General features: G+C 39.2%; 1 protein-coding gene across 11 annotated transcripts in view; it reads right to left on the bottom strand.

The window, feature by feature from the left end:
• Nucleotides 1–27266, bottom strand: part of PAM (peptidylglycine alpha-amidating monooxygenase) — a 219289-nt gene that overhangs the window by 96433 nt on the left and 95590 nt on the right. For all 11 annotated transcript variants that reach the window (XR_012158986.2, XM_073344599.2, XM_073344602.2 and 8 more), the window contains 3 exons: nt 15980–16067; nt 7158–7243; nt 2956–3039 (listed from right to left, as the gene is read on the bottom strand). Coding sequence is in view for 10 of the 11 variants with exons in the window: in XM_073344599.2 (XP_073200700.1) it covers nt 2956–3039; nt 7158–7243; nt 15980–16067 (258 nt within the window). In the remaining variant the exon portion in view is untranslated. The remainder of the gene's footprint in view (nt 1–2955; nt 3040–7157; nt 7244–15979; nt 16068–27266) is intronic.

The following is a 27266-nucleotide window of genomic DNA, read 5'->3' as shown; positions in this document are numbered from 1 at the left end:
CAGAAGAGGAACAAAAATCTTATTAACTGTGAGATTAAACTATCAGATTCATTCCCTAATTTAAGAAATTTTAAATGCTCGTGTAGCAGGCAAACAACTTCAGGGGTTCATTGTTTTCCATTTAAAAAATAAACCAGACCTACTCAAGCTTTATTATTAGAAATTTTTAAAAAAAAAAAAATCCCACATGTGACTTGTACTTAATACTGAAAAGGAACTCTCAACTTCCCCAAGCAATAACGAAGAGCAGGCTCTCTCCTAATATATTTTCTTCGGAGGGTTGTGATTTTAATTATAAATTCTTCTGGCAAATGACGATTCCCAAGGGTTTGCACTGGCTCACCTGTATTGTTAGATGTAGAAACAGATTCTTTCTGAGCACAGATAGGAGCAGCCACAGTTGTGCAATATACCCTTCTACTGTCCACATAAAATTAAAACAGGTACAGCACTGCCATTTGTGCAGACTTTTTTTTTGTCAATTATTATGAGGCTTTACAGCCTTATATCCCCTCATATCACAAACATTTAAAAACTTTTAAAAATAAAAACAAGTAGAAGTAGCAGGAACTTATTCAATCACTGAGTACATCTCCCTGCTTGTGCTGAATTATTTTCTATAGTACAATTTCTAATGCTTTGTATACTGAAATCTATTTTTAAGTGCATGAAATGACAGGGTTTTCAATACTGGAAGATTATTCAATTTTGTAACATACTGTATCTTGCTATTAGAATTCAACCCCCACCCCCATTCCTGTTATATAAACTTCTTTGTTTAATCTCCAAACTAGTCATGCTCCTTTATGCCACTGTATGAAATGATGCAATTCCCCTATTTCATTTTTTTTTCTTTAGCGCCTACAAATATTTGTATTTCCCACCCTAAATCATCAGGGATCTTCATACCCAGGTTTAAAAGCCACATTGTAATACATCATGGTCAAAATCCAGCAGCATAATAATGTACAGTTTGGTCTGTTAAAGGATAACAGAAGGCCATATGGCTAATGCACCAATCCTGTATTGCAAACAATCCTCAAGTGTGGAGAAATAAATGCACATATCTGAAAAATGTCAGAATAAGTCACTTTATGTTTGTTTGTTTTGAAGTTCTGCATTAGTTACACTGCTACTATATATATTTCCCCTTGTCCAAAAAATAGATTCGAGAGGGATTTATAATAATGAAATACAAATGCTCACTTATACCAGTTAACAATATACTAGCTATGTTTGAGATGATTAATTTGAGATATCAAAAGATACTTACAAAAATGAAATCAGCAAAACTAATTATTTTTTATAACTCTGGTCACAGCTTTTCTATTAAATATCAAGATATCATATCCATGTCACCAGAAATATAATGAATTCTTTTGGTTTTTTTGTGCAAGTATTTCACTGTAAAGCAAGAAGACAACACTTCAATGTGTTTCTGAGATTGGTATAGTTCTTGGTAGGTTCAAGTCACTCTGCTTTTTTACCTCAGGACCCAGTACTGAACATTTTAGTGAAGTCCTTGCTAATTTAAGGACAGGGAATAAAACTATGCTGGCAAAATATTAGCAAGAGATATATTTTAATAATGGTGTAATTCTACATCAAAAAGAAAAAAAAGATTTGGATTTACCATTTAAAAAGGGGAATCGTTTCCTAACTCATGCAGTTTAAGTTTTTGAAACAACGTATAGAATTGACAAATCTTTTAAATGCATGTTGATCCAATTTAGCAAAGCTGAATGCTTTAAGGATTTTGAAAGTAAACAGCACTTTACAAAATGAAACAAACAAATAAAAGTCAGTGATCCTGCCTCAAAGCTTTCACTAACAAATTACTTTTCGGATCCAAACTTGTTACTGTATTTGATCACAGGTGTACTACCTAATTTATAAGAGCCATATTAGCTCCAGTTTTGAAAAGGATTAATATTTGAATAGCTGACTGTACTCATGCCTCACATAAATTGGATTTTTGTGGTGTTTATATGAAAGTGTATCAAATGCAGTCTGTCCCTTTAGGCGACGGTAAACAGGGAAGCCACCATCTGGATTTTTGATTCGTGACTAGAGAACAAAACTCCTAATTCAGAAAAATGTGCAGAAAACAGGAGGCTTACAAGGTGGGTATTTGCCCCTTATGTTATAGAAATTCACAAAAAATGTGTAATAAATATAAATTTATGGTCCTCCCAGCCTCTCACAGATGCTGGTAGTACTGGTGTATATTTTAGATGTTCTATTAGATAGATATACTAGAGCAAAAAAACGTATATTCTGGCTGTAGAGTCTATCCACATGCATCAACAAAAACAAACCAAAGAGCAATGTTTATATTTTCTTAATAACATGAGTATTTTGAGAGTATTGTGCTTCTTTGAATACTGATTGATTGACTAATGTCTCTCTCCTTAACCAAGATTCAAACCAGATATAGGCATAGCTATTTTGCACTGATTTATTGCACTCATTAACAGAACTGAAAAATCAAGGTTTATGAATACAAAATCTATTCTAATATGCTATTCTATTTTAAAGTATTTTACACTAAAATATAAACTTGAAAGAAAGATGCAAAATAACTTTCTCAGAGGAAAAAAGATGTTAAATTGTTCTGAGAAGGAGTCTGACTCTGCTTACAGAGCCAATCGTGAAGATGACCACAGTTGCCTTTTGTTGTTTTCTTTGAAATTTTATTAAAATATAACCTTGTCTTTCTCCTTTCCATACATCTTTTAAAAAGTTTAAGTCAAGCTTATATTTTTAAGTTAACTTTTTAGGTGCTCACCTGAACACAGCATGCCCTTTTCTTCTACCCCCACTCGTGGCAACTCCAATGGAAATTATTTTAATAGGTAACAAATGCTTTTATTTTTTTTGGTGAAGCAATCTAAATTTTTTCAGAAAGGAATATATGAAATCATATTTACAGACTACAGTTTCCAAAATACATACCTCTGAATGCACTGACATCCCCATAATGTACTTGGAGCACAAAATATTTGCTACCCGTTTCTCCTCCAACTTTGAATCCAACACCTTAAAATAAAGAAGATGAGTTAGGGTTATGGAAACAATACAAAAGGTGTATTTTAAATAGTTAGACACTAGTAACACTGTCTAAAAGTCCAAGACTGAATATTTAGACTGGCAATGGAGGAGGAAAGTTTCATTTTAAGATGTCTGAAAAAACTACTGGTCATAGAAACTACAAAATAAATACATAAATAAAATGGAGCTGAAGTGTCACGGAACATAAACTTCTGATATTCATCAGTCTGAGTCATAGTCATCAATGAAGAGTAGACTGATTTAGGCAAATAATTCCTTCATTCCAATGCATATTAGGTAGGATTATAAAACAAGAAGATGCACGTGTTCTTGATTAGCCATAAAGGATCCTAATGTAATGAATGTTTATTTTCATTTCCCATTTAAACAGTTAATTTAAGTGTAACAAGATGTAAATTGCTATGTATTTATGCATAAAATATTAAGATTAGAAATACGGAAACTTAATTTTCCACCCCAAAATGTTCAACACAGCAAAAATTGTTATTTTCATGGAAGTTGTCAAAATGTGCAGGTTTCCAAGTAAAATAACAATGGGGTAACAAATCATCAATAGATATTACAGAGGAACTTGAAAGAATGAACACAAATTACAGAGCACCAGCATCACTGATAAGGATCTTTCCACACCTGCCCAACAATTAAAATACTTGGAGAGAAGCAGAAAAGGCAATCTTTGCCTATTCAGCCTGTGAATCCCACTAGATTAATAACTGCCAGTGGCAAAGCTTCTCTGTGAAGAGGGTTGTAGAATTTCTACGCACAATCATAATATCAATAAGAAAAAAATAAGGAAAGAAAGGAAGACTGGTATCTCATTTAAACATCTGCAGTCATGAGTGGTTTAGAGACAGCAACAAATTGCCAGCTGGGGTTTGGCATGTACTTTAGCACCGTGGCTCCCTGGATTGTGCAGTTTTGGTCAACTGTAGCTACAATTCAAGTTTTTTTCCCCCATCCAAGTGAATATACTCAGAGCTCAAGTAATGTCCCTGCTGATTAATATACAAGGAGATTTCTAGAAAAGCTAGTCACTGTTCATGGAAATGGAACTCATGGATAAAGGGGAAAGATGACTCAGTTTAAAGGGATTGCAATAAAATAAAGATATCCTTAAACAAAAGCTACATCTTCCATAGATTGTGAATATATTTCCAGTACACTCCAGAGGTTGTCCTGGAATAATGCAACAGAGTATTACACTGAGAGTGGCCCACTGAAAATCTGATGGGATTCATCCAAAGAACAATGTCATATAAAAATGAAGGCATATATGTGCTCTCCAATTGTTTCAAAACATCAAGCTGTGAAACAGATTGTGTACAGAAAGGCCTTACAGATCTGTAAGTTCCCAGACTCAAAATACACGACAAAATTGAAAGACACATATATTTACATGGAAGCCTCTAATCAGATAGTTTCTCTCTCTTTTTGGAGCTTGTCTGAAATGCACTTGTGCTATTGAATTACAAACAGGACCCATTATCTACATACACAGTGGTGTGTGTTGTAAGGGGATAGATCTGGCATTTTAAAGGCTCCCAACTCCTTGTATAATTTTTGTCAACCACCAAGCTCTGCTTCCAAATTTTTCTTTTCCAAGTTAAATTCTTTTTAAAGTTGGGAAAGTTTATCAAAATCTTCCTCAATCTTCTCCACTTAATCCAGGGAGGATTTTGGATAGTCCTTAGATAACATTAAAAATGCATCTATTTGCCCAAGCTTTTCCTCAGAGGTAAGAGGCACAGAGGAGAAGAGATGGCACAATTGGAGGGAAAATGTGACTGAATCCGTAAGAGAGGTTACGGCAGAAGCGATATAGATTTTTGTGGGATTTTGTCATTGTCGCTATGATGATGATCTCTTTTTTTTACATTACATAAGTTTTTTTTTTTTTACATCTGTGATTTTAAATGTGTGTAGTGGTGCACCTAAAACATGGGAAAGGTGAATCAAAGAGAAAAGACCACCACCATGCATTTGTCACAAAGGCATGCCTGTCAATCATCTCATTAAGGCTGTGACTGCCTAGAGTTTTCAGATACCTGTCCTGGAAAATTCCCAGTCCTAGGCTGTGAGTTGAGTTCTACAAAATAAGGTTTTTTTATTAAGGAAGATTTTGATAAACTCCTATAGCTGTGGTGAGGAGCAAGGAGGTCTGTGGCTGCCTGTGCATTCCTTCCCCTTTTCCCTGCTCTGTCCCATCTGTTGGGCTTCTGAGATTGGCACAGAAGGATAATAGCCACAGAGCAAAAAAATGCATTCGATGAAGTGAGCTGTAGCTCACAAAAGCTTATGCTCAAATAAATTTGTCAGTCTCTAAGGTGCCACAAGTACTCCTTTTCTTTTTGCAGATACAGACTAACACGGCTGCTACTCTGAAACCAGAGCAAAACACTGTCTGTCCAGTCCTTTTCTATACCTCTGCCCGGATTCTCATCTTAGCACTCAGAGGCAACAGGGACAGCTGGCAAGCACTTTAGCAGGAATCAGGAGAAGGGAAAACAAGGTGCAGAAATCCCAGAATCTTCCCCACTTCCAAAAGAAAGGCAGACAGAGAAGACCAGATGCCTCCCAGAAGAGATACAATAAGGGAAGAGAGAAGCCCCAGAGGTCCCAGCTCCTAGAAAGAGAATAGGGGAAAATCACCCTGAAGATGCTGGTGAGGGAAAGCCCATCTATCCATTACCTACATATGCCAGGCAATGTCCCAGAATTGCAGGTCCACGGCACCCACTAAGGGAGGTGTGGTTGGGGACAGGGAATCACAGGGTTTTGTGGGTCCCTCAACAGGTTTGGTTAGGCACACAGAAGTTAGGATGCTTATATGAATCCTAAAACTTTACATGTTTCAATCATCATATTAAAAATAACCCAAATTCCTGAGCATGTACACAAAACTTTCCAGTAACTCCCCAGCCCACAGCTTATTTAAGCTATAAAGATTTTAATTTTGCAATTGCAAGATCACTGAAAGGTACCCAGTTCAGAGGTGGTGCTTGTACAGACCTCAGTGACAGCATGTATAAATTCCTAACAGCCCTCCTTCTACCACCTGCCCAAACCAGCACAGACAGAAGAATAAGGAAGGAATACAGAGAATCTTCCAACTCCTCCAAGGCGTCTAGTAAGACAAAGGGGATGGACAATAAATAAAACCAGCTGGGGACATGAAAAGAACGAGTTCACAATTTCCACCTTATACAAGCGTTGCTTCCAGAGGAATAAAAAAGATGCAAGTGGAGGCCAGGCAACTTCTGGTGGACTGCCACTGTATGTCCCTATATAAAATCTCACAATTCTCGCTTAAGAGTTGAAGGGTCTCTAACTCTGTATTTATGAAAAGAACAGGAGTACTTGTGGCACCTTAGAGACTAACAAATTTATTTGAGCACAAGCTTTCGTGAGCTACAGCTCACTTCATCGGATGCAACTCATGAAAGCTTATGCTCAAATAAATTTGTTAGTCTCTAAGGTGCCACAAGTACTCCTTTTCTTTTTGCGAATACAGACTAACACGGCTGCTACTCTGAAATCTGTATTTATGCTTTCTCTTTTTCCTTCAAAAACAAACAGCCCCCCCTCCTGCATTCCCCCATTGTAGTGGGATGCAGTGCATTCAAGTGGCAAGGGCACTGAACTAGAAGTCAGAAGACCTGGGTTCTATTCCCAGCTCCACCACTGACCTGCTCTGGGACACTGTGCAAGTCACTTTCTCTCGCCTCAATTTCCCTATCTGTGAAATGAAGATAATGAAACTTTCACTTAGTTGAAAAGCACTCGGAGACCTATGCATGACGTGTTGTGCAAGAGCTAATTATTATATTGTTCTCCGTTAGTTCTGATTTATAATCCATAATGTTACATGGAATAAAAAAACCACATATGTTCATTAGTGCCTACAAAGTAAATAATATTAATTACCACAATTAATGAGATTGAAGTATGTACACTTTCAACCAACTGAAACCACTAAATGAAAGACAGAAAAAAAGAGATTGCAGGAGGGAGCAGGGAGCGCCTCCTCCTCCTCTCCTATCCCTCCTGCCCAAAGAGGGAATTCCATAAAATGAAAGGTACCATACCTTTGGGTAGTCTGGTGGGAGGAGCATTTCTTGCCCAAGCATATAAAATGTTGGACTTGTCTGTGCACGTTCCTTCATCACAGTCCCTAAAACCATAGAGAAAAGAAAATATAATTTATTATATTTTGATTTTGCCATTTGCAGCTCTCTCAAGCTCCAGGTGGACTATGTACATTGAAATGCTAATTTTACCAAAATACGTTTCATGAACCCTAAATACAGTGCTCCGACAAAGAAAACTTTCCTGGCTACCAATATGGCCACCTTTGCAGCGTACATCACAACCTCCTTTCCTCTCCCCCCAGGAAGAGACTGGGGAACAAGAGAGCCTTGCAGAACGTTTCGATGGTCACCAAACTGTCCATCTGGCAAACCAAGGTGAGAAATGAGTTCCGTAGCTCATGAATCCTTACTAAGACAGCACTTCTTTCCATCCAATTACACCAAGAGGCTGTTAGCTCAAGTGCCTCATATGACTGCAGCTAACAAAGTAGCACATGGGGATAGAAGCCGTGATGTCCCACATAGAAAGAAGACAAATCAGAGTTTCAGATTAAAACCAACACTTTAAAATTACCCCAGAAATCCACTAGCAATAAGTGCAGGTGGCAAAGGGAAGTCTGTCTACAGCATGGGGTGGGGAGTAGAAAGCACTAGATAAGAAAAATAGCAATGCAATCAAAGAACAGCATGATCTTATTGCCTTTCCCCTCAACCTATCTATTTATGACCCTCACTTTATCAGGTCGGGATTATTTTAGACTGTATGCTCTCTAGGACAGTGGCTGTATTTTACTCATTTGTGAGAGATTTCTAACACTTTTCTTGAGTGTGCAAAAAATTAAATCATAATAATCGCAAAGGAGAGGTGTAATGTTCTTGTCAAGTGACAGATCACAAAACAGGGCACCAATTTTAACACTAACTGCAGACGCTAGAGGGTTTGAACCTGTAGGCCATACTAGAATACTAACTGATCCAACCAAAAGTGGGATAACCAAAGCAAGGTCCACACTTAACTATCGTGGGAGTGCCACAATAGTTAAGGGTGCATTATTATGTGTGTTTAAGGGTGGGCCTTTCTAAGTCCCCTAAAATCAACATGCTTAGATTTCTTTAAAATTTGCTGTGCCTCGGAACAGTGCAGGGTACGGTTAATGACCCAAATCTGGAATCTGTTAAACCAGGGGGTGTGGAGATATAAGCCTCCTGCAAACAGCCATTTATATCAAACTATTGATGTGACAGGTTTCAGAGTAGCAGTCGTGTTAGTCTGTATCCGCAAAAAGAAAAGGAGTACTTGTTAGTCTCTAAGGTGCCACAAGTACTTCTTTTCTTTTTATTGATGTGATGTGGGTTGAAATGGCCTCAGTCTGTTGAATTTTACGTATGGTAGGCATGGCATCAATTAAATCTTTGAGGGACCCAAACTGAGAACAGTATTTAAGAAAATGTACATATTTTACACTGCACATGTGCCAATGCAGAAAAAATGTTTAAGAGTTTTCCATTTCTTCCATCTAAAATCCAAATGGTTACTCAGATTTCTATGAAATTTGGTAGGCCTTCTGGGGCATATTAGTATTGCAAATTTGGGGTCTAAAACATGGGCAACCTTAACTCTGCATTTCCTGGTTTTCCTGTGTTACCTGTTTTGGTCAACTGAACGTTCTGCCAGGGAATGACATTCCACCAAACAAGTTTAACACTGAGTTAATACAGTTTTTTGCCACTGAATTTGCTTTGGTATGCATGTGCAACCACACATTAGTTGCCTTCCTAATAATGGAAGAAAATAAAATATGCAGACCATGAATTTGGGAACAAATCTGCAAGAACTGTTTCCAACTATGCTAAACTGTTCAAGCAGCTAGAAAATGACCAGAGATTGTTTTCTTAAAAAGAAGAAAAAATAATAATAGCTGAGGAAAAACAAAGAGTTTTCAAAACACTGATGGAAAAGCTACATTTGTATTTCAAGAACTCCAGGTTTTCTGATCTTCTAAAGTGTACAGATACATGCATATATTTTAAACTTTTGGTGCAGATTGAATGTGGGCTCGGTTCTCTAAATGGAACAAAACTGAAACTATACAACTGACAAGATGGTGAACAGTCTTATCCGAGCATACGCTATGTCTGACCTGATATGAACTTATACAGTGTGAATTAATAACGGAAAATTGAAAATCAAAAACTAAAATTGTTACAAAACAGGAAAAGACAAAAACACCATGGAGTTCAGGACCAAGTAGCAATGAATTGTGTTATTTCCAGCAATTTACAGCAAAGCTGCTTTCCAATGCTCTCATTCCTAGCAGCTAGGTTATTATTTCAGGTTAGTCCTCATAGGATTCTCATTTATATTGCCCTTTTCAAATATTAATGTCCCAATCAAAATTTAAAATGTGTTTCAAAGCCCCCTTTTGACTTATTAATATTCATACCATATTGATGAGAATGTTCGTCTGCAACTTTAATTGTCTTGAGTTCCTGAACCTTTGATATCCTCTTTGACAACCTCTTAACCTCCAACGCGTAAGGGAACCATTCTATAGCGTAAGTGCCTTCAACTGGGTCAGTCACTAAATAGTGCTAGACTGTCACTCTGAATTACCCTAACATGGAGGGTTAGCATGTTAAGCAGCCTCTTCTTGTATTTTGTTAAAGTACATTTAAGTTCCAAAGTTATCCTGAAAACATCCAAAGAGAGAACTGGAGCAAAAATCTAATCTTCACAAAACATTGTAGCATTGTAAAGTTCAAATGGCTAGCTTTCAAATCTTACCAAGTTTACAAAATTGGAAGTCTCCACAACATCCCGCTCTTTCAATTATTTTTTTTTAAAACGGGAACAGCCATCTTTTATTTTGAATGAATTACTTGATAAGTAGGTCTTAAGCTTTTATCTACTCATTCTAAACTCTGGATTAATCGTTCCAGCTCTGCACAGGGGACAATCGCTGGAATGCACAGGCTGATAAAGGTCGAGAAGGCAACCAAAAAGGATGATCTTTTTAATAATCCTGCTGTTTAAAGATTTCTGAATGACTCTACTTGTGACTTGCAATAGTATCTGGATATTAAAATACAAACATAAGCATACTATTAAGCAAACTAGAGGAAACAAATATGAAATTCCAACAAGAATGCCATACATTTTTGTTAAAGCCAATGAATACTTGCAGTTTTTTGGGAAATTCTCAGATTTTTCTCTTTATTATACCCAACTGCTTTTCCCCCCCAGATATATTAGATGCACCTGTTTCAAACAATTCAGTAGGGGGAACTTTCAGTTTCTCTATAACAATAAAGTAACCTGCTAATGTTTATATGAAGTGTTCTGTAATGCTATCCAACTTCCTCTGGTGATGAAATTCATATACACAAATCTGAAATCCAGAATTTGTATACATTTCTTTTTGGGCTATTTATATTTGAGCATGCTCCCCAAAAACCACCTTTCAAAAAGATCTGACAATAGATGGAAAAGATCCTCTGAATTCACACAATGCTATGGATAACATGAACTAACCAGTTTTATTTCAGTTATGTTGCACTCAAGGATGGCCACACTGCACCCAGAAATAGCATCTGAAAACGTAAATAGTTCTATTTTTGTCAAGCAGTGATAACTTAACATGTATCATTGTCCTTCCAATCATTATTGGGGCTATTGATGCAGTTATTTCTCGGATTTCTACGATTTACTGGTTTAGAAAAATATTACAGTACGTCAAGAGAATAAACTTGATTTGTTTTGACTATCTGTGCCTGTCACAGAGAACAGAATCATCTCAGATTGGAAGAGTTGAATCTACTGTAATTGTACCTTTCGAAAAACACATGCTCTAACTCAAACAGAAGTTAAAGGTGCGATGCAGCAATTATTGGGTGAAATTCTATGCCCTGTTTTATGAAGGGGGTCAGACCTGACAGGTGATCATAATGGTTGTCTCTGGCATTAAAGTCTATGAATCCTTGTGGAGTAGACTATGCTCCGGTTTGTACGTGCAGGATGTTGTGAAGCAGAGAAAAGACACAGTTATATCTTCTTCTAATTTTTGATACTGAAAGATGATTGTTAAGAAAATCTTGTTACATATAATAATAATAATAATTTCTGATAATGTCCTTTTCCCATTATTTCATTCTTCCTAAACCTTCTTCACATCCCAAATGATTTGGCTGAGAATTGTACAATATTGTTCCAGAGCCCTTCACCACTCATGTTCCTTAGTTATCCAGAGGAGTTGGTGAGAAAAGTATTGTTGTTTATAGTAGTATTACCAAAGTACCTAGGTGCCCCAGTCATAGACCAGATTCCTATTGAGCTAAGAGCTGTTCAAACACAGAACTAAAATATGGTCCTGTACCAACGAGCTTACAGTCAAATGTAAGATGAGACAATAGATAAATACAGACTGAATGACAGGGGAGTAAAAAAAATAAACTATATTGGTTAACATGATAAACAGTGGTCCTCAGCACACCAGTGCCTAACTGTTAAGTTTTCTGTAGGTATCATGGAAAGGATTGTTTTAAAGAGGGATTTGAAGGAAGATAATACATTAGTTTTATAGAAAGTTCTTCCGAAGCGTGAGGCGCAGCATCGGAGAAAACACAAAATTTAATAAGTGGTAGCGGAGGCCGACATCATGGGCCAATTGGAGTTGACAACGTGATACTGAATGAAAGATGATTGGTAGGGTTGGGATAGGCCATAAGGGAATTTGAAAGTAAAGACAAGTAGCTTATGTTTGTTGTGATACAGAAGGGCAAGTCAGCTGACGGAAGCAAAAAGAGGGAGGACGTGGTCAAAGTGATAGGCTAAGAAAGCGATCCTTGCCGCAGCATTCTGAGTGGATACGAGACAGATACAAGATTGTATTTCTCAAGGTCAGAGAGAAGGATGTTGTAGTAATCATTATGGAATATAAAAAGAGCCTGAATGAAAGTTAAACTGTGGGATGGATAGGAAAGACTGTTTCTTAGAAATATTACACAGAAAGAATAGTCAAGATTTAGACATAGGCTCGATGTGAGGACTTTGACAGAGGTCTGAATAGATACGGACACCCCAGTTATGGGCCTGAATATCAGGCAGTACAGAGTTGTCCACAGTGATCAAGAAAGGAGGTAGCAGGGAGAAAGATTAAGAGCTCTGTTTTCGCCATGTTGTGCTTGAATGGATAGCTAGACATCATGAGATATCAGAAATACAAGCTGAGACTTTAGTTTGGATAGAAGGAGACTGTTCTGGAGCAGAGAGGTAGATTTTTGAGTCATCCTCATAGGTAGTTGAATTTGTGTTTTCAGAGGAGATTACCCAGAAAGAGGATGTAGAGGCAGAAGAAAGGGACTAAGGAAAGAGCCCTGTACGCTAACCACAGGAAGCTGGAGTGGAGATGGGAAGGGTCTTCTGAAGGACACACTGAAAGAATGATTAGTGAGTCAGAGGAGAACCAGGAAAGGACAGTCAAGCAAGCCAATGAAGGACAAGATTTCAAGAGGAGCATGGTTGGTGGTGTCCAAGGTGGCTGACAGGCCAAACAGGATGAGGATGAAATACTGGTTCTGAGATTTAGCCACAAAAAGGTCATTAGAGACTTTGGTGAGCGTGGCTTCAGTGGAGTACAAGGAGCAGAAGCAAGATTAGAAAGGGTCAAGGGTGTAAATGGAGGAGAGGGACTCCAGGCATCAATTAGAAACACTGCGTTCAATGAGATTAGAGTTGAAAGGTAGACAGGGTGGTAGCTGACGGGGCTAGTGGGGTCAAAGGTGATTTGTTTTGTTTTAAGATTGGAGAAACTAAAACATGTTTGTATCGTGAGGAGAAAGAGCCCCTTCTCTTTTTTTGAGATGGTCCCCTCATCTCAAAAAAGTTATACTGGCATTAGAAAAGATTCAAAAAAGAGCAACTAAAATGATTAGTTTCAGAGTAGCAGCCGTGTTAGTCTGTATCCGCAAAAAGAAAAGGGAGTACTTGTGGCACCTTAGAGATGAACAAATTTATTTGAGCATAAGCTTTCATGAGCTAGAGCTGTAGCTCATGAAAGCTTATGCTCAAATAAATTTGTTCGTCTCTAAGGTGCCACAAGTACTCCTTTTCTTTAAAATGATTAGGGGTTTGGAACAGTCCCCATATGAGGAGAGATTAAAGAGGCTAGGACTTTTTAGCTTGGAAAAGAGGAGACTAAGGGGGGATATGATAGAGGTATATAAAATCATGAGTGGTGTGGAGAAAGTGAATAAGGAAAAGTTATTTATTTGTTCCCATAATATAAGAACTAGGGGCCACCAAATGAAATTAATGGGTAGCAGGTTTAAAACAAATAAAAGGAAGTTCTCCTTCACTCAGCGCACGGTCAACCTGTGGAACCCCTTGCCTGAGGAGGTTGTGAAAGCTAGGACTATAACAGGGTTTAAAAGATAACTGGATAAATTCATGGAGGTAAGTCCATTAATGGCTGTTAGCCAGAACAGACAAGGAATGGTGTCCCTAGCCTCTGTTTGTCAGAGGGTGGAGATGGATGGCAGGAGACAGATCACTTGATCATTACCTGTTAAGTTCACTCCCCCTGAGGCACCTGGCATCGGCCACTATTGGTAGACAGGATACTGGGCTGGATGGACCTTTGGTCTGACCCAGTATGGCCTTTCTTATGTTCTTATGAGCCACAGGAGAGGGAGAGGTTAAGAAGAAGAGTAAGGGGTAAGGGAGAAGGCAAGAGCAGGCACAAGTGAGACCAGGGGAAGGAATGGGATTAGTGGGCCAAGCAAAGGGGTTAGAGGAGGAGAGCAGATGAAAATCTCTCCTCCGTTTCTCCTATCTCAGACACAGAAATGTGGGAAGGGAACCTGAAGGGTGGGGGAAGATCCTTCATATCATGTCAATTTTCTCTTCGAAACAGACCAGTGAGTTCCTGTGTTGGGAGAGAAATTAAGTGCAGGCAGAACTAAAAGAGGAGAGAACAAATTTGTATTGGAGGAAGTTAGCAGTGCCATAGGATTTCCACCAGCGGGAGACTCCACAGTGCAAGAGCAGGAGCAGAGGGTTAAGCCAGGGCTGTTGTCTGGCAGGGCTGACCTTGTGACGGGAGAGAGAAGCCGAAGACTACTTTTGCATAGGTTCTCAGGCACTGCCATATTTTTCTCTGGTGGACGAAAGTTTAGGAAAAGGTATACAAATGCTACTAACTGAATAAGAGCTACAGGAGATTTTCTTGTACAATCATAATATCTATAGTTCAAATCCAAGTAGAAAAATCACTTCCTCACAGTCTATTATTTTGAACTGAGCACCAAGTCAATCTAAACAGGAACCACAGCACAGTATATTAAAAGCTTCAGGCACTAACAAGTTCATGCAAATGTAGCAGATTTCCATATATATAAAAAAAACAACTACATACATTATTAATGCAATCTGCTTGTTTTAAACAAGACATAAAAGGCTGTAGTATGGGCAGGCACAAACTAATTTGAAGAGGCTACATCCTAAGAACTCTTTCATGCTGTGTATATCTTTTTCATGTAAACTTAATAACTGTAAATATATTTTAATAAATGACAGAAGGGGCAGTTACTGAGGACAAAGAAAAGTGTTTACTGGGGCTAGGAGGAGGAATCCATGGAAACTCTGTACTTTCAAATTAATCACTTAACCTGAGCATAAAAAAATAAAAATAAAGCTATGCTTTTCAAGACAAGATGGCAGCATTCATCGTGGTTACCAGAACTGGGTGATAAATGTGAGAGAAAACAATTTGGCTGAAAATGTTCTCAGCTTGGGAATTTGCTAACCTCCTTAAGCCTAAGAGCACAAGTCTTTGCAACGTGTCCTATTTACTCGGGCATTTTCCAAGTATAGCTTGAAAAAGGATCTGATTTTTTTTCTTGTGGTTGTATATTCATATTATTTTGTAATTATTTGCTGTAAGTTCACTGAGAGGCCATAACTGGCACTTTGTTTAAACTGGAAAAAAAAAAAAAGTAAAATCTAAACTACATTTTTGATAATATGTAAGAAAATTGAATCCATTAATTTTAAGTGGAAAAATTTTCTTTCCTCTGAATTTCTTTGCTTTCAGGAGGTAGAGCCCTTTCTTCCTTCACTGTACATCACTTCATTTCTATTAAAAAGTTTTTGTTTAGAGGAGCAACAGTTGGATGTAAGTTTAGGGGTAACTTGAAATTTTTGAAACAAAACCAATTTTCACATCCTCACCATAAAACTACCATAAATGGGGAACCTTCCAGATTAAGGGCCAAATCCTGCTCTTCTTACTCCCATAGTCAAATAACTATTTACTATAGTTCAAAGGGAGCTTCTGGATGCTCAGCATTTGTAAAAGTTAGGTCTCTTAGTTAGCCTAAATATGGCCTTAGGAGCCTAAACTTTAGGCTCCCATTTTTAAAAATCTGGGCCTCCATGCCTCAGTGTTGAGTTTTAGTGCTTCGAATTAAGGAGTTCTCAGTAACTTGAACACAGCAGATAACAGTACAACAAGGGGCAACTCAAATTCTGATGTTGGGAAAATTTTTAACTGTTCTTCTTTATGAGCCACTGCTGTGGATTGGTAAATCTTGCAAATTTCCTGGGACCAAAAATGTAAGGCTTATATTTGTATCTAATGTTTAACAAAAAACATTCAAAAATAAGGTTTGGAAGGAATAAGAACTGAATGTGTTTCTTCTCCCTTTCCTTCTTTTTTCCTCAATTAAAATCTGTGAGAGCCTTATAAAATGTGTGCATGAAGATAAGTCAGCATTAGTGACATGTTAAAGCAAAACAATCGATATGAGCCTGTAATTCTTACCAGTAATTCTCAGTAGAAGAAGGTACGTTACATCCAAAAAGTAACATGTGATGGACCGTGTCCATGCTTGCTTGAGGCCTGAAGTCAACTGAAAGACAAATTAATAAACTAGTATAAATGTGAGTTTTATTCTCACTACAGCAGACCATTTTGAGATTGTCCATTCGGTGCATAATGAAGATATTGTTATACCATCGTTTGTTCATGGTGTCATGAACAGGGATAATTTTTTGGTTTTTGTGTTCACTCTGATGTGTGGGCTCAGCACTGCCAGAGTGTTTAAGTAACAGAAAGAAGAGCTGTATATTGCAAGTTGTGTTTTTGTTGTTTTTCAATGTCAATTTCTTACTACAGGACAAAAAGGAATTACACTGAATGGATTATACCTTCTTTTCCCTGTCCAGACATACTTCTAAATATCATATCTCAAATCCTACCACTTTCAATCCAACTGTGTCTCCATGACGCTGCGAGAAAGGCAAGAAACCCTACCAGACCTCTGCCAATTTGGCCCAAAATGAAAAAAATCCTTCCTGATCCAAAAATAGGCATTTGGTCAGACCCACAGAATCCTAAAGCCACAGCTCCTGTAGGACAGACGAGGCAGCTAATAGAAGTTAGAGACTTTTGAAAATCCCGGGAGAGACTTTAAATAGAGGGTGAGGGGACGGGAAGCATGTGAAAGACAATGGGCCAGCCCATTCGCACAGCCAGTATGAAGATGGAGAACCCAAGGAGAAGGACAGGCCAGCCCCAGTCTTGCCAAGCAAGGCTCTTGCATCTTCCCCATTCCTCTCCTCCAAGCACTGTGTCACATCCCCTGAACACCCATTCAACCTTCTCCCCCAAACTAATCGATGTGGGGAGAGGGGAGAGCAGCCCCACTAAAACTGCTCACATGCTTAGGCAAAATAGCCAAACAAATGGCTAGTTTTGCTCACAGATATCAGTATATACTATCAGGTATCATACAACGATACAAATGAGTCAAGACTTAGGGGTACCAAAAAGTTCCCATTACATTCTGAAAAAAAATCTAACAACCATCACCCCAGCTTCAAACATAACTCTGGCAGCTTCTGCAACCCAAACATTGTTCTAGTTCATGCCCGAAACCACAAAAGAAAAAAGAGTAAAAGCTTTTTGTCAGAGCTGAAGGAATTGCTAGTAAACAAACAAAATGGTGAAAGTTAAATGACTTTCTTAAAATGAGACAAGGTGGGTGAGGTAATGTCTTTTATTGGACCAAATTCTGTCTGTAGACCAATATCTACAAAGCTGGATATGAGTCAAGAGTGTTCCCTTGTTGCCAAGAAGGCTAATGGCATTTTGGGCTGTATAAGTAAGAGCATTACCAGCAGAACGAGGGACATGATCGTTTCCCTCTATTCGACATTGGTGAGGCCTCATCTGGAGTACCGTGTCCAGTTTTGGGCCCCACACTACAAGAAGGATGTGGAAAAATTGGAAGGAGTCCAGCGGAGGGCAACAAAAATGATTAGGGGGCTGGAGCACGTGACTTAGAATCATAGAATATCAGGGTTGGAAGGGACCTCAGGAGGTCATCTAGTCCAACCCCCTACTCAAAAGCAGGACCCATCCCCAATTAAATCATCCCAGCCAGCGCTTTGTCAAGCCTGACCTTAAAAACTTCTAAGGAAGGAGATTCCACCACCTCCCTAGGCAACGCATTCCAGTGTTTCACCACCCTCCTAGTGAAAAAGTTTTTCCTAATATCCAACCTAAACCTCCCCCACTGCAACTTGAGACCATTACTCCTTGTCCTGTCCTCTTCCACCACTGAGAATAGTCTAGAACCACCTCTCAGGTAGTTGAAAGCAGCTATCAAATCCCCCCCCTCATTCTTCTCTTCCGCAGACTAAACAATCCCAGTTCCCTCAGCCTCTCCTCGTAAGTCATGTGTTCCAGACCCCTAATCATTTTTGTTGCCCTTCGCTGGACTCTCTCCAATTTATCCACATCCTTCTTGTAGTGTGGGGCCCAAAACTGGACACGGTACTCCAGATGAAGCCTCACCAATGTCGAATAGAGGGGGACGATCACGTCCCTCGATCTGCTCACTATGCCCCTACTTATACATCCCAAAATGCCATTGGCCTTCTTGGCAACAAGGGCACACTGCTGACTCATATCCAGCTTCTCGTCCACTGTCACCCCTAGGTCCTTTTCTGCAGAACTGCTGCCTAGCCATTCGGTCCCTAGTCTGTAGCTGTGCTTATGAGCTTATGAGGAGAGGCTGAGGGAACTGGGATTATTTAGTCTGCAGAAGAGAAGAACGAGGGGGGATTTGATGGCTGCCTTCAACTACCTGAAAGGAGGTTCCAAAAAGGATGGATCTAGACTGTTCTCAGCGGTAGCAGAAGACAAAACAAGGAGTAATGGTCTCAAGTTGTAGTGTGGGAGGTTTAGGTGGGATATTAGGGAAAACGTCTTCACTAGGAGGGTGGTGAAGCACTGGAATGTGTTACCTAGAGAGGTGGTGGAATCTCCTTCCTTAGAGGTTTTTAAGGTCAGGCTTGACAAAGCCCTAGCTGAGATGATTTAGTTGGGGATCGGTCCTGCTCTGAGCAGGGGGTTGGACTAGATGACCCCTGAGGTCCCTTTCAACCCTGATATTCTATGATTCTATGGTGAGAGAGAAGCTTTCAAGCCACACACAGCTCTTCAACTGTTTCTTAAAACGTCCACTGTTGAAGGACAGTGCTTTACAAGTACAAGCAGAGCATTTTTAATATCATTTTTAACTTGATAGAATCACTTAAAAACAACAGGATGTAAACTACCCTATCCCTTAATTTAATGTTATGAATTGAAGAAATGAGCACCTTTCAAGTGATTGCCCCATCTTGTTTTTTTGGCAATATATTAAGTACTTAACCACTGCACAACTGGGGGGCGGGGAGGGGGGAGAATCAATCAGAGGCAATACTGAAATGCGGTCTATTGACATTTTAAAAAGCATTGCCCCACAGGAGCCACAAGACTGTGCAAAAGCAGTTTACAGCCAGGCACTCTCTTGGAGAAGAATGCCTGGGGCCAGTTCATTATTTTAAAGCTTTGTTTAATATTACAAAAGAATATTTAAATATTTTAGTTATGCTTATGCATCGGAAAACAAAGCTATAAAGCAATCAGCAAAGGAATAATAGAAGCAGCAATTCCAAGGTGACATCTGGAGTTTAACAATTCCCTCAGGATGCTACAAAATCATCTGTGAGTTGTGATACTTAAACTGACAGCACAGTATCACCAAAACAACTCAAAGTATGGTGTGAGATGTCTACGTACTTATTTTTTCCAAAGAGAAAATACTATAGTCTTGTAAGATAGTAGAAAGGGGAAGAAAGAATTGAATATAGAATCTTCTTTCGGTCTAACTAAAGTCTTTGGGCATAATCTAGGGCAATATCAATAAAATCTAACAGCCTGTGATATACTGGTAGTCAAATGAGATAATCTGATGAAGTGCCTTTCCGCCTTAAACTCTATGAAAGTATACATGCATCAAGTCAAGCTATATCTCAAAATCCAAAAATTAGGCTATTTTTATAAAAACTAGAATTTCTTGAGAAGCCCTCTTAACCATTTGTCTTCCTCAGCCATGCTCGCTCTCTCTCTATTTGCCTTTGACATCCAAATATTTTCATGATTTCTTCCTCATTATCCACCTGTCCTGAGAATGATCGAACACTGGTTGTGCTCCCCATGTCAGATACTTGCTGTTAATCACTATTAATCATTCGCTTATAAGTGGCTACAAATCTTTATTTTCAGTAGTGGTGGAGTAAAATCTCTCAGGATAGTCCCTTGACTTCACAGTTAATGCCATCAAATCATCATATTTTGCCCGTAGGACCTCAATTAAATGATAAATTATCAGTGGATGCTTAAAGAACTTCAGAGAAAACAGACCAGCCTTTTGCTTCATTTTCTGAAAAGACAGGATATGGACTATATGTATTTTAGATGACTCAAAGAGGAGGTAGGGAAAAATAAACAAACCAAAATTAAAACAAACAAACAAAAAAGCATGTGTTCTTACACTGGAGCTGATCTGAGAAAGTTTAGCTGATGGGGAAACAGAAGCCCTTCTCCTAATTGCCTTACCAGCTCAAGCACGGGTCAAATACTCATGCTCTGGGTCTCACTCTTCCCAATTTACTAAACCTTATTCAAGTGAAACCTCTCACTCTATGAGAAAGGTCAGCTGGGCACCAGATGCATACAGGAATACAGGCTACAACTGGGATTTTCTAAGGTGCCTAAAAGAATTAATCCCAATGAAGTGCAATGGGAGCTTGGTGCCTAATGCCCTTAGAATTCTTTAAAAATCCAAGTCTATCTTCCTACGTTATGTGACTGGGGGATTGCTAAGAACTAGTACTTTTCAGAAAGAATTAAGAAGCCTGAAATAGATTTTAAAGTGGGGAGCTTGCCTAAATAAATTGCTTATCAAAATTAGCTAAGACTGCCTCTCCTTCCAAAACACCACATATATGGTCTACATCTACAGAATTTGCTCCTGCTAAGCTACAGATGTGTTTAAAAGTGAATATGGCCACCTTGCCTAAAGCTTTCTGTGACTGAGTGCCTTGAAATCCTGGACAAATGGGTAAAGGTCAATGTTCAAATGTCTCGATTCTTTGTCTAATAGCATTGTGGTTTTGCTCTTCACATTTTAAATGCTAGTGATCCAGTTTAAGCCATGTATACAGAGCATCCAGATCCCACTGTAACAGGCACATTACAAAAATATGTATTCAGTGCTGTTAGTTTTACTTTTACCTGTAGTCCATTTGCAAGCAAGACAAAAGCTCAAAGCAACAGCATACAACATTTTTGCCTGCAAATTCTATTTATTCCATAATCATAGAACAATTCCGTATTAAAGACCTTTTGTTTCCACCTTTTTAATCACTGTGTCTTAATAGTGAAATTACAATTAACTCTTGAATGAGACAATGTGTCATTAATGTGAAGTTCTCAACTTGATTCATAAGCATTTTAAGCTGCTATTGACAACTTAAGCAAGAAATAAGTTTTCTAAAGGAGGTCGTAAATAGTTCATAAATGTGAAACAGGATTATCTTTATTGTAGAATCTGACACATGTGGAAATTATATTGTGAGTAATTTACTTTCTTGAAGGCTGGCCTTTCTGTGTTACTTAAAAAAAAAGAAAAATCTCAATCAAAAAACACACCACACTTCTGTCTGAATAATTTTACTTGCTGTTTTAACTAACATCTAATATTTCAACTGTAGTAATTTCAGAGAAAATAAAATGTTTCTTTTAAAAACTGGAAAATGTAATTGTAAAACCATAAAAATTAGCAGGCGCAAATATACCATATATACTCGTTCATTAGCCTGATTGTTTATAAGCCGACCCCCCGACCGGATAGGTAAAAATAGTATAAACTGTATGACCCTTTAATAAGAATACCCTGTATTTTAGGGGTTGGCAAACTTTTGCTCCTGGCCCATCAGGGTAAGCTGCTAGCGAGTTGGGACGGGACGTTTTATTTACCTGGAGCGTTCACAGGCATGGAGCCCCTCAGCTCCCAGTGGCCGCGGTTTGCCGTTCCCACCCAACGGGAGCTGCAGGATGCTTCCCATTGGCTGGGAATGGCAAACTGTGGCCCCTGGGAGCCAAGGGGCTCCTGGCCTGCAGACGCTCCAAGTAAACAAAACATCCCGACCCGCCAGCGGCTTACCCTGGTGGGCTGGGAGCCAAAGTTTTCCAACCCATGCTATATTTTAAAAGCTGGCATCACAAGAAATACATTAAAATAATTCTAGCAAAACTTTTGGGTAATTAACGAAAAACCTGTTATAATAATAACTGAACAAATATGTATTCACCTTCAGAATTACAGTCAATGTTTAAAATCAGTAAATGGACATTTAAAAACAAAACAATATGAGACTTTAAAAAGTCTTAAAATCCTTCAAAATCTGAATCAGTCTCTGATTCACCAACCCGTTAATTAAACTCTGCTTCAGTCACAGCTGCACCTGCATTGTCATTGTAGATGTCAGCAGTGTCGTCTTCAGACTCAGATTCCTTCTCATCAGCCTCTGTTGTGTCATCATCAAATATGGCATCATCTTCTGACCCGTCGAGTGCATTGCTGATACAGCATTTCCCAAATGATTTTTCTATAGTTTCCGAGGAATGGACACTCATGCGTCCTTGATCCACTGGGCAACCAGATTGATTTTGGGCTTCATAAGATTCCCGCCTTTTGTCAACTTTACCATGCCTGAGCACATCCATTCAGACCACATGTTGCGTGGCCTGTCTTTAAAGGGTTTGTTCAGGCAGACATCAAGTGGTTGTAGAACTGTAGTTAAGCCTCCAGGTATTACAGCCAAAGTAGTTTTCATATTTTTGGCCACATTTTTCACCTCATCCATCTGTCCTGCACTTTCATCCATCCATCCCTTTTTGTGTGCACGTATGATGACACGAGCAGGAAATTTCATGTTTTTAGGCAAGGTTTTTCTTTTAAAAACTACAAGAGGGAGCTTTGATCCATTTGCCAAACATGATAAAACCACCGTAAAATGGATTTTTTCAGAGCCAGTGGTTTTAATTAAAACTGTTTTTTCACCAACACTGGTTACAGTTCTGTTACTTGGAAGATCAAATGTCATCGGTGTTCTGTCCATATTTCCTATTTGTGACAGTTCAAATGCATATTCCTTTTGAAATTTTATAATAAAACTTTGGAAAGATTCATAGATACCTAGATATTAAGGTCAGAAGGGACCATTATGATCATCTAGTCTGACCTCCTGCACAATGCAGGCCACAGAATCTCACCCACCCACTCCTGCGATAAACCTCTCACCTACGTCTGAGCTATTGAAGTCCTCAAATCATGGTTTAAAGACTTCAAGGAGCAGAGAATCCTCCAGCAAGTTATCAGTGCCAGTGATCAGGCAGATCTTCCCATCTGGCCTGGAGGAAAATTCCTTCCCGACCCCAGATATGGTGATCAGCTGAACCCTGAGCATGTGGGCAAGATTCACCAGCCAGATACCCAGGAAAGAATTCTCTTTAGTAACTCAGATCCCACCCCATCTAACATCCCATCACAGGCCATTGGGCCTATTTACCATGAATAGTTAAAGATCAATTAATTGCCAAAATCATGTTATCCCATCATACCATCTCCTCCATAAGCTTATCGAGTTTAATCTTAAAGCCAGATAGGTCATTTGCCCCACTGCTTCCCTTGGAAGGCTATTCTAAAACTTCACTCCTCTGATGGTTAGAAACCTTCGTCTAATTTCAAGTCTAAACTTCCCGATGGCCAGTTTATATCCATTTGTTCTTGTGTCCACATTGGTACTGAGCTTAAATAATTCCTCTCCCTCTCTGGTATTTATCCCTCTGATATATTTAGAGAGAGCAATCATATCTCCCCTCAACCTTCTTTTAGTTAGGCTAAACAAGCCAAGCTCCTTGAGTCTCCTTTCATAAGACAAGTTTTCCATTCCTCGGATCATCCTAGTAGCCCTTCTCTGTACCTGTTCCAGTATGAATTCATCCTTCTTAAACATGGGAGACCAGAACTGTACACCGTATTCCAGGTGAGGTCCTCACCAGTGCCTTGTATAACGATACTAAAACCTCCTTATCCCTACTGGAAATACCTCGCCTGAGGCATCCCAAGACCGAATTAGCTTTTTTCACGGCTATATCACATTGGCAGCTCATAGTCATCCTGTGATCAACCAATACTCCAAAGTCCTTCTCCTCTTCCGTTACTTCTAATTGATGCGCCCCCATCTTATAACTAAAATTCTTGTTATTAATCCCTAAATACATGACCTGGCACTTCTCACTATTAAATTTCATCCTATGACTATTATTCCAGTTTATAAGGTCATCCAGATCTTCCTGTATGATATCCCGGTCTCTCTCTAAATTGGCAATACCTCCCAGCTTTGTATCATCTTCAAACTTTATTAGCACACTCCCACTTTTTGTGCCGAGGTCAGTAATAAAAAGATTAAATAAGATTGGTCCCAAAACCGATCCCTGAGGAACTCCACTAGTAACCTCCCTCCAGTCTGAGGGTTCACCTTTCAGTATGACCCGCTGTAGTCTCCCTGTTAACCAATTCCTTATCCACCTTTCAATTTTCATATCGATCCCCATCTTTTTCAATTTTACTAACAATTCCCCATGTGGCACAGTATCAGTCACCTTACTGAAATCTAGGTAAATTAGATCCACTGCGTTTCCTTTGTCTAAAAAAATCTGTTACTTTCTCAAAGAAGGAGATCAGGTTGGTTTGGCACGATCTACCTTTTGTAAAACCGTGTTGTATTTTGTCCCATTTACCATTGACCTCGATGTCCTTAACTACTTTCTCCTTCAAAATATTTTTCAAGACCTTGCATACTACAGATGTCAAACTAACAGGCCTATAATTACCCAGATCACTTTTTTTCCCCTTTCTTAAAAATAGGAACTATGTTAGCAATTCTCCAATCATACAGTACAACCCCTGAGTTTACAGATTCATTAAAAATTCTTGCTAATGGGCTTGCAATTTCATGTGCCAATTCCTTTAATATTCTTGGATGAAGATTATCTGGGCCCCCCGATTTAGTCCCATTAAGCTGTTCAAGTTTCGCTTCTACCTCAGATATGGTAATATCTACCTCCATATCCTCATTCCCATTTGTCATGCCACCATTATCCCCAAGATCCTCATTAGCCTCATTAAAGACTGAGGCAAAGTATTTGTTTAGATATTGGGCCATGCCTAGATTATCCTTAACCGCCACTCCTCCTCAGTGTTTAGCGGTCCCACTTCTTCTTTGTTTGTTTTCTTCTTATTTATATGGCTATAGATCCTTTTACTGTTGGTTTTAATTCCCTTTGCAAGGTCCAACTCTACTTGACTTTTAGCCTGTCTCACTTTATCCCTACATGTTCTGGCCTCAATAAGGTAGCTTTCCTTGCTGATCCTGCCCATCTTCCACTCCCTGTATGCTTTCTGTTTTTTCTTAATCACCTCTCTGAGATGCTTGCTCATCCAGCTTGGTCTACAACTCCTGCCTATGAATTTTTTCCCCTTTCTTGGGATGCAGGCTTCCGATAGCTTCTGCAGCTTTGACTTGAAGTCATCCCAGGCCTCCTCAGCCTTTAGATCCAGAAGTTCTTCAGTCCAATCCACTTCCCTAACTAATTTCCTTAATTTTTGAAAGTCAGCCCTTTTGAAATCAAAAACCCTAGTCGCAGATTTATTTTTGTTTATCCTTCCATTCAGTTTGAACTGAATTAGCTTATGATCACTTGAACCAAGGTTGTCCCCTACAACCATTTCTTCTATGAGGTTCTCACTACTCACCAAAACCAAATCTAAAATGGCATCCCCTCTAGTCGGTTCAGCAACTACTTGATGAAGGAATCCATCGGTATATATACGGTAATATATACAGTAATACCTGCAATTGCTTTTAACTATTTTTTTTAACTGATTACAGTCAATCATAATTGATAGTCTCCCTTTAAATTCTCACAATAATGCACAATTTGAAATTGAATGTTACTTTATACACTGAAGAAAAAGACAGTGGTATTGGTCTGACACCAATAGATATCCAATCTATTGGTCTGATACCAGTAGGACTGCGATTTTTTTTCTTTGATGTTTTGTGGTGCGTTGTGATTGGCACAATCTATATGAGTGCTGAAAGACCGATCAATCAAGGTGATCAAGGTTTTGCCTCAGGTCTTTGTTGGGATGTTTTAATCTAAGCCACAGATACAACTATTAGAACACTGCATGCTGAGAACACTAAGTAGAATGTTTCCTTATGTCTAAAGGTGAAAACAAATGGATAATTAGATATGCATGCATACTCAATGTAAGGGCCTGACCCACTGTTATTTGAAAGGCTCCCATTGACGTCATTGAACTTTGGTCTGGACTGTAAGTGTTTTTTTTGGCTCAAGGAGTTCCTAAGTTTTGCAAGCCCACCTTGTGGTGGGGAGAGAATGGACGAGCCCACAAAGGGAGCTCTCCAAGACTGCTGTCCTGCAATTCTGTGTTCCAGCTGCACCCTGAGTGCCTAAATCTTTGGCACTAGAGGCATGAGACACAGCAGGAAATCACCAGCCTCTACATAGAGATATATGACTATAGCTACCTCCCTTCTCTGACCTCTCCTCTATCTATCCACAATTGTAAACCACAGACCTGCACTTCAGGCATAAGCGATGAACATGAGTTTAGCTGTAAACACCTGAATAGTTTGTATAGCACAACACAAGACAGGTAACAGGAGCAGAGTGGCAATGATATTTGCAGATGACCTCAAGATTGAGGTGTAAAACCATAGCACCTATGCCCTTACCCGAGGACAACCATAAACTCATCCATTAAGTTAGGCCTCTTTCCCACTCCAATCCCATTACTCCCAAGCAGGCAGCCCAGAGAGCCAGATGGCCCTGGAATCTGAAAGTCCCCAACCTTGTGCAGTCTACACGGTGGGACAGCCCCAGAGGGGAGGTCACTGGGACATGGTTCTAGGACTTCCAGGCTCCCAGCTCTATGATAGTAACCCTGGAAGCCTTGAGACCCCTGGCTCAAATAGGGAGCCTAACAGCCCCAGGAAACCATGGCTTCAGCCTGGGCTCTGGCAGGATCCCTGCCACAGAGCAGGATGCCTCGTGGCCCCCAAAGATCTGGTTCTAGCTGGGGTTCCGGGGGCTGCTAGGTTGTCTGCTGAAGAGCTGTGACCCTGGAACACCAGCAGATTTCCAACAGAAGCTTGCCTGTGTTTCAGAGAAAGTTTTGACAAATCTGCATTAGATTAAGTGAAACATTTTGCTCCAGAGAATCAGCATTTGCTGACAAAACTAAGTTTTGTTGTAAAGTTTCCAACCAGCTCTGTATATAATCCCTTTATGTTATTTATTAAATTCACCCAGCAAACACAGTTTGTGCATTATGTAGTTGAAAATAATATTCTTGCTCAAATCTTCACTCATACATCTTCCAGCTGGGATTTTAACTTCAACCTCAATGTATTTTGTAATATAAAAAAGTGATAATTTATAAATGCCATTATGCTACAAGGAGATTAGCCGAATTAAGAATTGCAATCTAGGGACATACTAAATATCTGTATTTATATAAAGAAACTTGGCCTCACTTCTCAACACAGAGCTCCCCATCAATTGTATTATGAACTCTGAGGGAGATGGGGGGGGGGAATTGATTCTAACAGTGTCTAGT

Source organism: Lepidochelys kempii, chromosome 5 (genome assembly GCF_965140285.1).
Source record: "Lepidochelys kempii isolate rLepKem1 chromosome 5, rLepKem1.hap1, whole genome shotgun sequence".
NCBI lineage: Eukaryota > Metazoa > Chordata > Testudines > Cheloniidae > Lepidochelys > Lepidochelys kempii.
This window is presented reverse-complemented; position numbering and strand designations above follow the sequence as displayed.